The 15,886-nt window shown below is 39.9% G+C and overlaps 1 protein-coding gene across 5 annotated transcripts in view; it reads left to right on the top strand.

Annotated features, from left to right (window-relative positions):
* CDK14 (cyclin dependent kinase 14) overlaps nt 1-15,886 on the top strand; it is a 537,492-nt gene that overhangs the window by 117,975 nt on the left and 403,631 nt on the right. For all 5 annotated transcript variants that reach the window (XM_024577248.4, XM_045185274.3, XM_045185273.3 and 2 more), the window contains one exon: nt 12,179-12,424. In XM_024577248.4, coding sequence (XP_024433016.2) covers nt 12,179-12,424 — 246 coding nt within the window. The remainder of the gene's footprint in view (nt 1-12,178; nt 12,425-15,886) is intronic.

The following is a 15,886-nucleotide window of genomic DNA, read 5'->3' as shown; positions in this document are numbered from 1 at the left end:
CGTGCTGCTCACCAGTAATTCCTCAGCCCGGAGGCTCGGGACTCCAGCCGGGAGACACAGCGCCGGGATCCCAGAGTTAAGGAAGACCCGCGGAGAACGAACCGTCAGAGGTGTTCACTGTGCGAACCTGTCTGCTGCTTTTCTAAACTCTGAGATCCTAAGAGAAATGGAAGGTACAAGGAAGCACAGGGTGAATTTATGTTTCTGCCCTTACGTAGTTGACCTACTTAAAATCATTTACCAGCTGCAAACCACTGCCTAGAGTTTGTAATAGAGCGTTTGAGATGTAAAAGATCTTAAGAGCTGTTTACTCCACCTGCCTTATTTTACAGATGAGAAAACTGAGACCCGGAGAGTATAAGTGACTTGTTTAAAGTTACTTAGTTCTGACTTAGGTGAGCAACAGGCTTGCCTGTGTATTAGCTTTCTGAAGGTGTATAGCTTTCTTGCCTGTGTATTAGGTTCTGAAGGTGACTTTGGGTAAGTCTTGGTTCTGATAAAATGTAGCTAGAAGTAAAATACACTCATGCATATGTCCCTCTGTATACATATAGCTAACACACCCTGTATCTTTGTTCCATTTAGCCAGGCACACTGCCACACATGTGAGAAAAGGGAAAAAAAGAGACTATAACCAAAGAGAGGACAGCATACTCTTATTTCTTAAAAATTAAAAAAAATATTTCGTTGGTTTATTTTTTGGTTCCCAGGCCCACACTCAATCCACTGAGCCACACCAGCCAGGGCTTATTTTGTTGGTTTATTTTTTGAGAGAGGGAAAGGGAGGGAGAAAGGGAGAGAATCCGTGTGAGAGAGAATCATTGATCAATTGCCTCATGCGCCCTGACTGGGGACCAAACCCTCAACCCAGGCATGTGCCCTGACCAGGAATTGAACAAGTGACCTTTCACTTTGCGGGATGACAGCCAACCAGCTGAGCTACACTGGTCAGGGCAGGACAGCATACTTTTAGATCTTACAGGTTTAGGTTAGAGATAAAGGTTGCTGTCATGGGTTATGATTCCATTAGCATTAGAAATCTCCACCCCCACCCCAAATACCTAGTCCATCTATCCCCTGATGGCTGACATTTCTTTTACAAAAGACGAAGCTTTGTGTTCTATATCGTTAAAGTTCAAATAATTCTGGGAGAAATAATACTCTCATGTAAGTGTTCCAAAACTTAGAAATGACTGCTGGTGGTTTTTCATTGGGGGCAGACTTTGAGAGAGGATGCTGGGTAGGAGAAAGCCATCAGGTCCTCACTGGGTACTGGGGGAAGGAAAAACAAGTGTAAGAGGTTGATGCAGTGTCAAGGTTTTTGCTGGTTTCGGTTTTGCCTTGGGCTTGTGATGAATATTTCTTTTATGAATGTCAAAAGATTGAGACTTAGCTTAATGTGTGGTGCATGATGTATATTTTCTGTGGGTCAACTTGGAGTCTTTTCAAGTAGTTCTTTTTCTGGCATCTGCCTTCTTAACGAGTGTGAAGAGGCAGAGGAGAAGATCACATTCTGACTCCGGAAAATGCCGATCACCAGAAAATGGGTGATTCAAAGGGACAATTTTCAGCCCAAATGAATTCACTTGAAATGAATGCCAACCGTAACTTAATTAAGTTGTGCTCTTTCAAATCCACTGCTGTGAGTATGGTAGACAGTTGTCTGGCTTTTACATAGCTCCAAGCTAAAATTGTAGGTCACACTGTGACTTTTGGAGCCTCCAACAGTGTTTGAATTCGTAATAATTTTTACTGAATTTTGAGTCTGCCAGCTACAGTGCAGACCCCTGTTAATAAAGAGTGAACCATAATAATTGAATCAGATGAACACCCAAGTGTGTACCTCTCTAACCTTGTTTAAAATTCTAGCCTCTATTGAATTTACTGGGAAAACAGAAGTTCAGGGATTTATTTTGGTATTTGTGATGATTTCTTCTCTTTATCTGTTTTCAAATACCATGAGACATCGTTGCTTATGTAAATTTTGTCACTTCAGTTTCCAAATGGGACAAGGAAGTGTGAAAAAATGCAGCCACAGAGAAATTACATGTATCCGTAGTTTCTATTACTATGGGAGTGCCTGTTGCTTTTGGCAGTACTGATAGGATGGCTGTTTACTGAGATGGGCTTTGGACAGAGGAACCAAAGGTGTTTTCTTCTGAACTCAGGATTGGCAAAAACCACTTAAACCAATGGAAACCCCTTATAAATTAATTAAAAACCTTGACCAGACCCTGCAAACAGAGATTTGAAGGAAGAGATGCTCTTGGGAGCTATAAAATAAAGAGTTAAAAACAATGTTCGCCTTTTGGAAGAGACAGTCATGTCGCTGAGATTAAAGTATCCTCAAAAGAATAATTACAACCCAGAGTACGCAAAATATTGGAGCAGAAGAAATGCACAGTCACTGAGGTGAATTCTTAATAAAGGATTGGTCTGAGTGTGTGGGATTTAATGAACAAGAGTAATTTTTGAGAAGAGTCTTGAGTAATATAATGGTCGGTGCATGGATGGTGTGGTTGTGCCGTATGCTGAGGGCACAAAGAATGTGTAAAGGACAGTGAGAGCTGATGGTGTATGAAATGCCCAACAGTCTTCTGTGCCTGGAAAATCCACAGATAGTGGCTTTTGTACTTGGCCAAGTGCCCACGTCCTTAAAAATATATATAGCTATTCAAAAATATAATTCTGAAATCATTTTTCTCAATCGTTTCAGCATTGATTACTGACAGTTAAATTTCTTTAATTGCAAATGCTAATTTAGTGTAACTAATTATGTGAACCTACTTCAGACACCTTCCACAAAGAAAGCATGCACAAATATGATTATTGCAAGTTATGTTACTAAACTATTCTTACCCTATTTTAAGATACCAACTCAGTCGATTTAATTAATTTCAATATCATTTGTATATTTCTTTGCATACCTTCCAAGGAGTACAGCTTTACTTATTTAGATACCTTCCAGGGGTTTCAGTAATAACATTTTTTTGAATCATCCTGGTGTTGTGTAATGTATACAAATCTACAAGTAACACAATGCCTTCTCTGAATAGCCAGGGTTATAGGGTCTGAGTTGTGGGCTGTTGGGGTCTTGGTGCTTTTTTCCAGAGTGATTCAGATCTGAGTCACTGGTTAGCAGTGAAGTTCAGTTTTCTTTCTAAGGGTTACATTTCCCAGAGGTATTAAAATTTAACTTATTTCCAAAGTGATGCTTTTGAAAATGCTTACGTGGTTGCATGTAAGTCCTCTTTGCAGTCAACCTGATGTCTGTCCACCAGACACATGCATTCTCCTTAAAACACCACTGAGGTGACGTCACGTACCCTTTAGTCTGTTACTGAGTTACACTGACCTGGTCCGCCATCACTGGGGCATCCTGTGTTGCTGACCTGGCCGCACTCATGCCGCTTCAACCCTCTCTCCGCGGCTCAGGTCAGCCATTCTTATTCTTGGTACAGTTCCTGCTTTGGCTCCTCGGCTCACAGTTCCATGTGTTAAAAAACCAACCATGTGTCCTCTTGTGTTCATCCTTCCTTTATAGCTGCCATCTGCCCTTTATATTAACTTTCTCTCTTGAAATCGTAACAAACTCATGGTTTTTCATTGACTCAACCTGCTCCATTTAACCATAATTCTATTTTCCTTTTGATGCTCAGATACATAATCACAGTTTAGCCAGTAAGAACCCTGATAGGCAGATTCCTCTGTCCTTCTAGTATTGTCCCTGACATTTTGGAAAGGATCCTAGTTTTCCGGTAACAGCTGGTTATTTCACAGCTGTTTTGTGCTTCCTGCCCTGTGAACTGGAATCAGGTCACTTCCCAAGGGTTCCTCTTTTGTCTGTCCTTAGTTACAGGGCTTCTCTCCAGCTAGTGTTCAGTTGGTTATTCAGGATGATTTCTCCACAATTTAGTTGTAATTCCAGATTGGTCCTGGGAGGAGGTTAGTGTAGCTTCCACTTACTCCTCCACCATCTTGGATCTCTCCAGGTTCCTCTTTTTCGTAGTGGAGAATTGGAACGTAGGCCAAAATCTGGGCACTAGGGATGAGCATGCAAGTCGGTAAGTGGATCTAAGGGCTACTGTTGGGTGGGTGGAAAAAGCTGGCTTTTCAAGGTTATGGGTTCCCATTAATTATTTCCAACTGGACACACCATGCTTCTGCCCTCTACTTTCTTATAAGTAAGAGGTTTTATCTGTCATCAAGGCTTTCTACTGCACCAACCATAATAAGCATTTTGTTGTGGGAAGAGAGATTCTATTTGAGGAGTGGAAAAGTTTATTTAGGTTGCTGACAGGTTGAAAGAAGGATTCAAGTGCAGATTGAGCAGCAGGGCCGTGTGTAATCTGGTTTCTAGAACCCTCTTTCATTGCTAGAACTCCAGTCCAATCACTCTTCATGTGCCCCAGACACTTTAATGATTTTATTCTACAAGCTGCCAGAAATTGCGGCTTTCTGAGGGAATGAGTAGGATTCTTACTTTTTACCTTGCCTGTATTCTTCTGTAGGCCAAACCTTGCTTTATCCGATTTGGGGTCTGCAGGGGGAGTTGCCTGACAAGCTCATGAGGTCAGACACAAGTTGACTCCTTTCTTGCATCTTTATGAAGGGCCTGGATTCTGCTTTCTCCTGTGCTTGTGGTTGACAGAGATGACCAGGTCACGTTTGAGTTGTTTGTCCCAGAGATTGGAAACTTGAAACTTTTCCAGAACAGTCACTTTGCCCTATGTGGAAAACTCAAGTATAGATTACTTTCCTGGATGAAGATGCATGCACAAAGCAGGTGCTGATACAGGTATTATTCACATAAACCCCAGACAAAGTGGAGACCAGCATAAGTTGTGTATAAAGTTAATTATGTACAGAGTTTATTCCCCGGGCTTTACAATGCTGATGGAGTTATGCCAGGCAGAAAAGTTTCAGCATGTGGTCATTTGTTGATAGTGGTCCTCGAGTCGTCCCTTGTTTTGTCCTGGATCTGATACAGTGTATCAGATTCAGAAAGTGGTATCTGCAACATGTTCCTAAGAACATTCTGCTCGAATATCAAAGTGCTTCAAGCAATTTCAGTAAAGTGGGTGGATTAGTTTTCTATTGCCGCGTGACACACCACCACAAACTTAACCAGGTCATTATCCCAGTTTCTGTAGGTTAGAGGTCCAGACATGACATAGCAGGTTTCTCTGTGCTCGGGTCTTACTGGGCTGAAATCAAGGCGTTGGGTGTGATTGTGGCTCTGACCTGGAGCTCAGGATTTTCTTACAAGCTCACTAGTTGTCGGCAGAACTTACTTTCATGTGGTTGTAGTTCCATGGTCCCCATTTTCCTGCTGGTTATCAGCCAGTGACCGCTCTCAGCTCCTGGAGGCTGCCCCACAGACTACACCATGGAGTGCTTGCTTTCTTGCAGACTAGCCAGGTCACATCTCACTTCTCTTCTGTGGCTAGTTGGGAAAACTCCCTGCTTTTAAAGGACTCTTTTGATTAGGTCAAGCCCACCCGGGACAATCTCATTTGCTCTATCACATAACATAATCATGGGAGCTATATCTCATCATCATATTCAACTCAGAAGGGAGAGGAATATTCAAAGGTGGGGGACATTGGGTATCATGTTAGAATTCTGCTGATCACAGTCAGCTTGTGGTTTTAAAAAATCTTACTTTTGTTGGTAGCATTTTATGTGTGTATATATGCTTATTGTTTTTGGACAATACCTTTTGGGTAATGTTTCAGAGTTTTTGCCCTTTTGAACAAGAGAGCGTGAAAACTACTAATTTGAATGAACCTTCTTAAATCTGATTTATGAATTCGAAGAACCTATTGAGCTTCTCTGTGGGCCAAGCACTGAGCGAGACAGTGTAGGGAAAGGGTGCAATAACGTGGACATCTTCGCCTGCGTGGAACTGGGCGGGAAGACACTGCGTCTCAACTGTGCCCTGCTGACGGGGTGCGGGGAGAACGGGGTGCTGGGAACCACTCTGGGATAGTGATATATTTTAAAATTTTCATATGAACTAGAAACTAACTAGCAAGATATGTTTCTGAATGTGGTAAAATTAAAACCATAGACATGTTCTCATACAAATACACTGTTTCTAAGAAGTTTATTTTATGTTAATGGTGGTTTTGTGTTGCATTTTGTCACTTGCTAATAGATGATTAAACTGATGCATGTGAAATGTTTAAGAATGTTTATGGGAAATATTTTAAATTTAGAAAATTTTGTTGAAACGCTTGGCCTCTTAAAAATAATGAAAAAAAAAACCTGCTCTGTCTTAATGTAGAATACCTTAGACAAGCCAGTTTTCGGTTGTTGCACAGTTTTTATTGAATTTTTAGAATGATCAAGTGTGCCAGCGTCAGCTCCATCAAATGAGAGGCTACCTAATGAAAAAACATTAATGTGGGACCCTTAATATAAGGCATGAGGAAGGAGATGAGGGTTTACTCGCAGTGGGTTTTGTAGCAATTTCTCGTGCTTAAATTGTACAGACTCAGAATTACCACAATTTTCTCCTCTGCCTTGTGAGTCTCAGTCTTGTCAGATTGGGAGCAGGAAGGGCAGCAAACGAAAGACTTAGATGAGTTTATACAATTTCAGGAACTGGTTAAGAATTAAGTTCATTGTCTTAGCTTTACGGTGTCCTCCCAGCTCTTCTTTTCTCGGCTGACGTGGGGAGTGACATTGGTCGTTGAGCCCTTGCCCATGTCCTGTGTGTGCTGTGGCTGTGTCGGTGTGCGTGTGCTGCCCGTTTATGTTGCATAGTAAAAACTTCCCCCATATATCTAGAAAAAAATTTCACCATGTATTTTCCGATACATGTAGAAAAAAGAGTGTTCTATATTTAAAAAGAAGCCCATTTTGCTAATAGCTCAAAGACCTCCAATAAAAAAAGAATGTAGGGCTGAATAGAATGTACCATATTCACCATGCAGCGTGCAGGTGATGTGTTGTGGAAGTGTACACCTGAAACCTGTATGATTTTGCTAAGCAGTGTCACCCCAATAAATTTAATAGAAAGGAAAACAAGTAAAAAATAAAATAAAACTAACAAACAAAAGAATGTACTGCATTTTTCTTGGAAAAACCAAGAGATATTTCTGTGGGATTTGTGCTTCCCAGTGCTGTTCTTACGGATGGAGTTGAAGTCAGAACATGGTCACTGTTTTCCCATTATTTATGTATCAATTCAATCCTCACTTATATCATTTCATATTATCATTCTACACACGTTTATCACCTCTTTTGATTTGTTTATGCATATGTAAGTCTTCTTTCAGGTTAAGTAAGAAACAATATTTATGGCTGAAAGAGAGATTAGCTTCTTTCTGACAGTGTCTCAGTGAATTGGAAGATCCATGATGTGGTTCCTGTTTTTTGTTCTTTACCCTTTAGTTTCTGCGTCTTTTCAGCCTTGTTTTGTAGTTGCTGTGTATAGATCTTGCACGTATTTTGTCAGATTTATCACTAAATACTTTATACTGTTTGAAGCTGTTGTAAATTGTGTTTTTTTGATTGTGGCTAGTATCTAGAAATACAAATGATTTTTGCATATTGATTTTGTATTTTGCACCCTTGATAAACTTATGCATTAATTCTAGTGGTCTTTTTGGTTTATTTTGGTAGATTTCATTGGATTTTCTACATAGACTTTAATGGTCTTCTGTGAATAAAGTTGGTTTTATTTTTTTTTCCTTTCCAATATGAATACTTTTTATTTCCTTTTTTGTGATTTGTGGCATTGTCTAGATCTTATAATATAATAATTGAATCAAAGTGATGAGAGTGGACATCCTTGATTTGTTTCTGTTCTTAGGTAAAAGACATTAAGTTTCTCACCATTAACTTTTATGTTAGCTGTAGTTTTTTTGTTTGTTTGTTTGGGTATTTTTTTGCAGATGCCCTTTTTTTTTTTTTTGCTTTTCTTCTTTTTAAAAAAATTTATTTATTTATTTTTATTCAGTTACAATTGTCTGCATTTTCTCCCCTTCCCTCCCTCCCACCCCAGCCAGTCCCACCTCCCTCCCCCACCTCCATCCTCCCCCTTGATCCCATCCTTGTGTCCCCCATAGTAGCTCCTATAGACCCCTCTCCCCACTATCCCCTCCCCACTCCCCTCTGGCTATTGTTACAATGTTTTTAATTTCAATGTCTCTGGTTATATTTTGTTTGCTTTTTTCTTTTGTTGATTATGTTCCAGTTAAAGGTGAGATCACATGGGAGCTGAGACTGCAGATGCCCTTTATCAGGTTGAGGAAGTTTCCTTCTATGTTTAGTTTGTTTAGTTTTTATCATGAATGGGTGCTAGATTTTGTCATATGCTTTTTCTGAGTCTACTGATAGGATCATATGATTTTCTAAAGGATCTGTGTATTAGTTTCCTACTACTGCATAAAAAATTACCCCACTACTTAGCATCTTAAAACAACAAATATCTCTTTTATCTCACATTATCTGTGGGATTAGAATCCAGGTGACCCTGAGCTGGGTGCCTCTGCCTCAGGGTCTCTCACAAGGTTCTCCTCATGCAGAAGGCCGGGACTGCCGTGGCACTTGCAGGTACAACTCACGTGGTTGGGCGAGGCCTCAGTCCTTGTGCACAGGAGCCCGTGCACAGGGCTGCCGTCTGCTGTGGCAGCTGGCTCCCCCAGACCCAGAGATCTCAGAGAGAAGGACTGAGAGGAGGAGGGTACCAAAGCATAAGTCGTCGTCTTTTCTAATCTTTTCCCAGAAGCGGGTGCCCAGGGTTTCCGCCATGCACGATTTATTGGGTACAGGTCAACAGAGGCAGCCTGCACTCAAGATCCGGGGACTAAACAAGAGTGAGAATGTTTGGAAAGTGGCCAACGCTGGGAGCGGTTTGGGTGACTTTCTCCCATTGTGTATGAAAATGATGAATTACCCATTTTTGAATGTCAACCTTGCCTTCCTGGGATTAATACTACTTTTTCATGATTTATTATCCTTTTTATGTATTATTGGATTCAATTTGTTAAAAATGTGCCAATAAGTTTTGCATCTATATTTATGAAAGAAATTGATCTGTGGTTTTCCTGTAATGTTTTTGTCTGGCTTTGGTGTTGGAATGATGCTGGTTTCCTATCATGAGTTTGGAAGTAGTCCCTCCTCTTCAGTTTCTTGGAAGAGTTTCTGAAGAATTGAGATTATTTCTTCCTTACATATTTAGTTTACTTCACCAGTGATGCTCCCTGGCCCTGGAATTTTCTTTTTCATAAAGTTTTTTGTTACAAATTTAATTTTATTAATAGACACTAGCCTATTCTCTTTCTTAAAAAATTATTATTATTATTTTTGAGTGAGCTTAAGTAATTTTTGTCTTTTAAGGAATTTGTTTCATTGAAGTTGCTGACTTTATTGACAAAGTTGTTCACAATATCTGTAGACTCTAGTGAAGTCACCACTTTCATTTCTAATATTGGCAATGTATATTTTTTTACCTTTTGTCTTATCAATCTGGCTAGAGCTGTATCTTTTTTTTTTTTTTTAGTCTCTCTGAAAACCAGCTTTTGGTTTCACTGATATTCTTTATTGTTTTCTATTGCATTTATTTCCACTGTGATATCTATTCATTATTTTCGTTCTTCTGCTTATCTGGGGTTTCGATTGTTCTTCTGGTACTTTACGGCGCAATCTCATTGCTTTGAGACCTTTCATCTTTTCTACTATGTGCACTTAGTACTATAGTTTTTCTACAGCTTAAGTGCTACTTCAGCCTCCCGCCATTTTGATATTCTGTGTTATCTACATTTAGTCAACATACTTTCTGATTCTCCTTTTGCATGATTTGGTTTCCAAAGATTTGCTGTCATGCTTATCTTTTAAAGTACTTCCCTCTCCACCCCCAGCTTTTTAAAAGATATTTTCTTCAACATTGGTTTTGCCTTCATGTCATTTTCTTTGTATTTCTTGTGCTTGGGGCTCATTGACTTCTCAGGCCCATGCGTTTATTTTTTATAATCATAATTCAGTTGCCTCTGTTATGTGGGTGGTTTCACATCCACATTACCTATATTGAGTGTCACTTTCACTTCCTTAAGGACACATAAACCCTTAAAAATACCGAATGCCTCTAATCTCCTTGTGATAAATTGTGAATTTTTGATCATGAGTAGAGGACTGTGTCTTTTAAAGGCCTCTTCAGCTATTTTCTGCTCTCATAAATAAGATTGATGATATCCTTCCCATTTGACCTAGTGTCCAATCTGTGCTGAGTAGTTAAGACATATTCCTAGGACAGAGTTAATGCTGAATAGCACACAGAGTTTGGTGTGTTTCCTTCTGTACATTTCACTGAGGTCATTCATATATTTACAGATGTCTGCATCTGTCTGCAGGTATATCTGTATCTGTCAATATCTATTCACACACATGGATACATTAATTCCCATGTGGAATCATATATATGTATGTGTGTATATATATATGTATATATACACACACATATATAATATATATATACACACATATATATATATAACTCAGGCACTCTATAGTTTAACTCTAACAAACATATCTGAAATATCTTGTTTTCCTGCTTTTTTAAATAGGGATGTGGAAACTTCACAAGAAGAAAAAAAAATCTTCAAAAACAATTTCAGAGTTATCTTTTCTCTAGAGGGAATAATAAAGCTACCTAGCTTTACAGACAAGCTAGAGGCCATAAAGTTATTTAATAAGAACAATAAAGTCTCCGGAGTATAGGGAGAATGAAAGAGTTAGAACTTAAAGTAGAAAACAAGGAGCAAAAGCCAGAGAGACTAAGATGAGATGAGAGAGCGGGGTGGGCTGTGCAGGAAGAGAATGAGTGGAGAAGTTGGGAAGGGAATAGGGGTTTAGTGGAATAATGTAACCAAAATGTTGAAGTATGCTAGTTAATGTTTTTCTTTTACAGTGTTATTCCTCTTTATCCATTAGTTTTGGTATTTAAAAAAACATTATTTTTAAAATTTCAACATCTCTAACCATATTAGCCCTTTAATGTGTCCCATTCCAGTTTGGGGATGAAATCAAGATGGGGAAAGATTTTGTTTCTCTTCTGTAGAGAACTCTTCTTTTTCTATTTCTCTATTTATTTTATTGTTGTTCAAAAGCAGTTGTCTCCATCCCCCCACCCCCCACCTCCCATCCTTGTCTCCCACCTTCAATCCTACACCCTTTGGCTTTGTCCATGTGTCCTTTATACATGTTCCTTGACAACCCTTTCCCTGTTTTCCACCATTATCCCTCTCCCCTCTTTTTCTGGTCACTGTCAGTTTGTTCTTTATTTCAGTGTCTCTGGTTCTATTTTGCTTGCTTGTTTGTTTTGTTGATTAGGTTCCACTTTATAGATGAGATCATATGGTGTTTGTCTTTCAGCCTGGCTTACTTCACTTAGCATAATGCTCTCCAGTTCCATCCATGCTGTCACAAAGGGTAGGAGCTCCTTCCTTCTTTCTGCTGCGTAGTATTCCTTTGCGTAAATATACTATAGAAGGACAATTTAAAGATTCATATTTGAGAATAAAACTTTCGAAGAATGATCTTTTTCTCTAGCTTATGTTAACTGCTTCAGACAACCCATGAGTTAAAATGATGATCTGATTTAGCTCAACTGATTTTTTTTTTTATTAAGGCAAGTTATCCAACTTCTTAATTCAGAAATAGTCTCACTTGGAGGTGAGATGGTAAAACATGTGACAGAGTTCAAGCACCACCTTGGGGCACTAGCAGTTGGGGCCTTAGGTTTCCCGTTTTAGGGATACATTTTTTAGTGTCAGCCCTAAGTGAGTATGAGCAAAATAAGTATGAGGAACTTTTTAAAACTTTTTTTATTGTTGACACTATTACAGATGTCCCCATCCTCCCCCTTTGCCCGCATCCACCCAGCCCCCACCCCCTTTCCCTGTGGCTATCACCACGCTGTTGTCTGTGTGTATGTTTTTTGGTCAATCCCTTCACCTTCCTGCATCCAGCCCCCACTTCCGTCCTGACCACTGTCAGCCTGCTCCATGTGTCAGTGCCTGTGTGATTTAACCTGGTGTAGCTCTTAGAATGTGGGCTGTTCTGGGTGTTCCCTGAAATGAAGGGAATAGCAAAATCAGCATGTTTCTGATACTAAAGTTTCAGGAGAGAATTCTGAGTTTAATTTCTTTCTTTCTTTTTTTCCCCCTAGATATGTGTCACAAAGATGTCTACACGGAACTGCCAGGGAATGGACTCAGTGATCAAACCCCTGGACACAATTCCTGAGGATAAAAAAGTCAGGGTTCAGAGGACACAGAGCACTTTTGACCCATTTGAGAAACCGACTAATCAAGTAAAGAGGGTCCACTCGGAGAACAATGCTTGCATTAACTTTAAGACATCCTCTACTGGCAAAGAGTCTCCTAAAGTTAGGCGGCACTCCAGCCCCAGCTCGGTAAGTGCAGTCGACTCCCTTATTCGTGGGGAAGCAAAAGGAGTAGCCCTCTTAGAGCAGTGGCAGCTGTGCTGGAAGAGGGCAGGTGGCTTTGTGAGTGCACAGTGATGCATTCTCTCCCGGGGAGGTTACTGTCTTAGAGAAGAGAGAAGGTGTGTACTTGAGCAAACCATATACAGACTCTTTATTCATAAGCACCCAGCAAGCAAACGAGACATGATTCCACTTCTTTTTGGAAAAGTCATTTCTTTCTAGTTGTTTTCAGTTGGAGGAATTTATAATTAAAAACCCTTTGGTATCTCAAACCCTTGGAGAGGATATTGAACTTTGCTGTGCGGGCAGTAAGGATAGTTTTGAATTTGGTAAGTTCATGAAGAATCTCATTTCAGAATGAATGTTAAAATGGGCTCACTTGTCTTCTTCTAGTTTGTTTCCAGTGTAAGTATTTTAAAATGTCAGGGCTGGACACTGAATCTTCTTAAAGAGAAATCCTTTTCATTGTAATAGAATTTTCTAAATTCAAACCATATCAAGTCCTGCCTTTTGACCCTAGGAGGTATAAAGATCCGAGGGGATTGCTGCTTTTGACTGTAAAATTTTTACCGAAACTCATATTTCCAAGATGGGTCCGCATTTAACATTATTAAAAAATCTTCCTGATCTTTTAAATTAAGTAATTTTCAGATTTAACTTACTCTTAAGGACCTTTTGAACAAATGCTCTTAAAAGGTAACAGGAGTATGGAAAGAGAATTTTAACTCTGTCATCTTCCTAAGAAAATCATGCCATTTCACAAGTTTTAAATATTAATTTCCATGAGAGCCAAAACGGAGCAAGAAATGTCACTGCTAGACAATTCAATTTAATTAAACTGTATGACACTTCACAAATTTCGTGTCACATTTTGTGTCAATGAAGCTGAAATAAATATTGTTAATGTAAAACATGTGTGAGGAGAATTGATTATCTGGTTTTCCCCAAACTGGCCCCATAGTCTCGTCTGCGATGGCAAGAGCTTGACCATCTAGGTCAAGCTCTGTCACTAACTCCTGGGAGAACATCTAGATTTAGTGTCATTTAGAAGAAATGAAAGGGTTGTTGTGAATGACTAAGCCTCTGTTGTGGAAAGAGAATGACACATTTTTACTATATATTTACCTTACTATTATTATGTCAACCTATAAGTGAGATAGAGAAATTGGCATTTCCAGGTATTGCAGTGAGGTGCACTTATACTAAAAAAATTATTCATTGTTTGAATGAAATGCAAATTTAACTCATCCTGTATTTTATCTGCAATACTAGTTACCATCTACTGCTGTGTTATTTCTTTTGTCGCTCAGACCATTTCTGCTTTGGCCACAGGGAGCTCTGTGTCCTTTTGAGATGTCTTTATCCCTTTGTTTCTTGAGCACTTCCTTGCTTTCTGGCCCTGCGGACAGTCTTGGCTTGTATTGTACTTTCCCAGCCCCACATCTACAGTCAGTTCTGGTTCCACTGATTGAATAACGGTATATAGAAGCCAGGATGTGCGTTAGGGTTAGGATTAGGGTTGCTACTAGGAGTTATGTAGTTTTAAAAGTCAGTGTACATCATAGTATAAATGACAAAGGGGTTTCAATATTTAATTTTAATTTTTAATAAGGAATTAAAATCCTTATCAAGAAAAGTTGAAACTTAGGTCTGATGTTCTCTGTGTTTCTCTCTTTAAAGTTAAATTTTATTTTTATTAAAGTAAGGCTTGAACATAGCTTGAAAGATCAAAAGGGAGAGGATTTTGGGTGTGTGATAGTGGCATAGGTTCTGAAGCTCCTCACATAATTGGAGCAACCAGCATAGTAAAACCAAAGCAATGGATAACATCGACAGCAAATAGAGGGTGGGGTGAAAGTGGGTGTACTGTTGTTTGTATGGGAAACAATACAATAATAAATAATAATACAAGAATAAACTCTGTGTGTCCCCGTACTCACAACTATAAACCTGCTCTTGCCCCACCCTGTGTAGCAGACAGGGTATCTCCGTGAACCTTAAAATAGTGGTGAGGGGAACAAACCATGAACTGTTTTCAGAGCTGTGTGGTACCTGAAGGTGTGAGGGAGGAAAGTCAGAGGCAGCGAGGGGCTCGTGACTACCCTCAGAGCCAGGAAACTTCCACACTGCTGTCGGTGTGGCATACTGGCAGCTCACTGGGCCATTCTTAGGACACTGACAACCACTGGGAAAGGACTTTGATGGCTCCTTTGAGTGGATGCGTGGAAGGAGACCGTGGAGTGGTCTACTGGTCTTGGGGTGGTCTGCTGGTCTTTCTCCTTTGACTCCTGTAGACTGCCCAGTTGGTGCCCCTTTCCGGGACACAGCCCTACGTTGCAGAGAAAGTGCTGGAGGAGACATACTTGCACACAGGGCGGGTTCACCAGGGACAAAGGAAGTAGAAGTCCCAGAAGGGAGTGTTTGAGAGAAGCAGATGGGGCAAGACAGTGTGTGCTAGATTGTCTTTTTTTTTTTTTTTTAACTTCATGGAAATAAAGTAGTTTATTCCATAAAGCTGAAAAAGCTATCTGGGCCACACGCCTCTATTCTTAAACTTCAGAAAAATTCAGGTTACTTAAAAACAACCAATAGAAAAGCTACTGGTTGAATCCCATACAAAACTACCAAAAAAAAAAAAAAAAAGAAAAAAGGAATAAGGAGCTGAATAACACCTTTACAGGTAATGAAAGCAAGTAAGTGGATTTTTAATGATGTATCTGGAAAATCTGAAAGAATCAATGGAACTACTACAAAAAGATGAGTTACCCAAATGGCAAGCCATGTAATTAACATACAAAACCCAATTCTAACACTTGTAAAAACTGTTGTAGAAACCGTTATACACACCACGTCTCCCCCCTGTGCACCTCTCCCTGTGCTGCTCACGGACTGGCCGTTGTCTGTGTAGGAGTCGTGACTAACATCGCAGAACCGAGACTGCCTGACTTCAGGGCCATCACACTCATCTCTTCCTCCTCATTTTGCCCAGGCAGTGGCACTCTAAAGTTCAGGCAAAATGTAAAGAATGTGATTTGTATCTAAATTGGTATATTTCAAGAGGTGTTTGACAGACTTTGTTTATTTGTTTCAGACACTTTTTGAGTCCTCCTCTTCCTGGGCCTGGTCCCTGGGTAGTGTTTCATATTCTCACTGGCGGGACAGACTTTCCCCCGCTTCCTACCACCCCCTCCAGCCAGCTGTGCTCTTCAGTAGCGAGCCCTATTGGGAGTCGCGGTGGGAGACTGCCTGCCTGTCTCGTTGGCCTGGTTTAGATGGGATTTTATTGAGCTGTGCTGTCATAATCTGAGCTTAAAGAGAACGTATGTTCAGGTATTCATTTCGAGATTATTGTCCTCAATACATTCCAAAAATTCCTCAAAATTTACTTCCTTCCGTCACCACTCCCCCCGCAAAACCCTCGAAAACCCC

Source organism: Desmodus rotundus, chromosome 6 (genome assembly GCF_022682495.2).
Source record: "Desmodus rotundus isolate HL8 chromosome 6, HLdesRot8A.1, whole genome shotgun sequence".
NCBI classification, from domain to species: domain Eukaryota; kingdom Metazoa; phylum Chordata; class Mammalia; order Chiroptera; family Phyllostomidae; genus Desmodus; species Desmodus rotundus.
The sequence above is the reverse complement of the archived record's forward strand: the minus strand, read 5'-3'. Positions and strand labels throughout refer to the sequence as shown.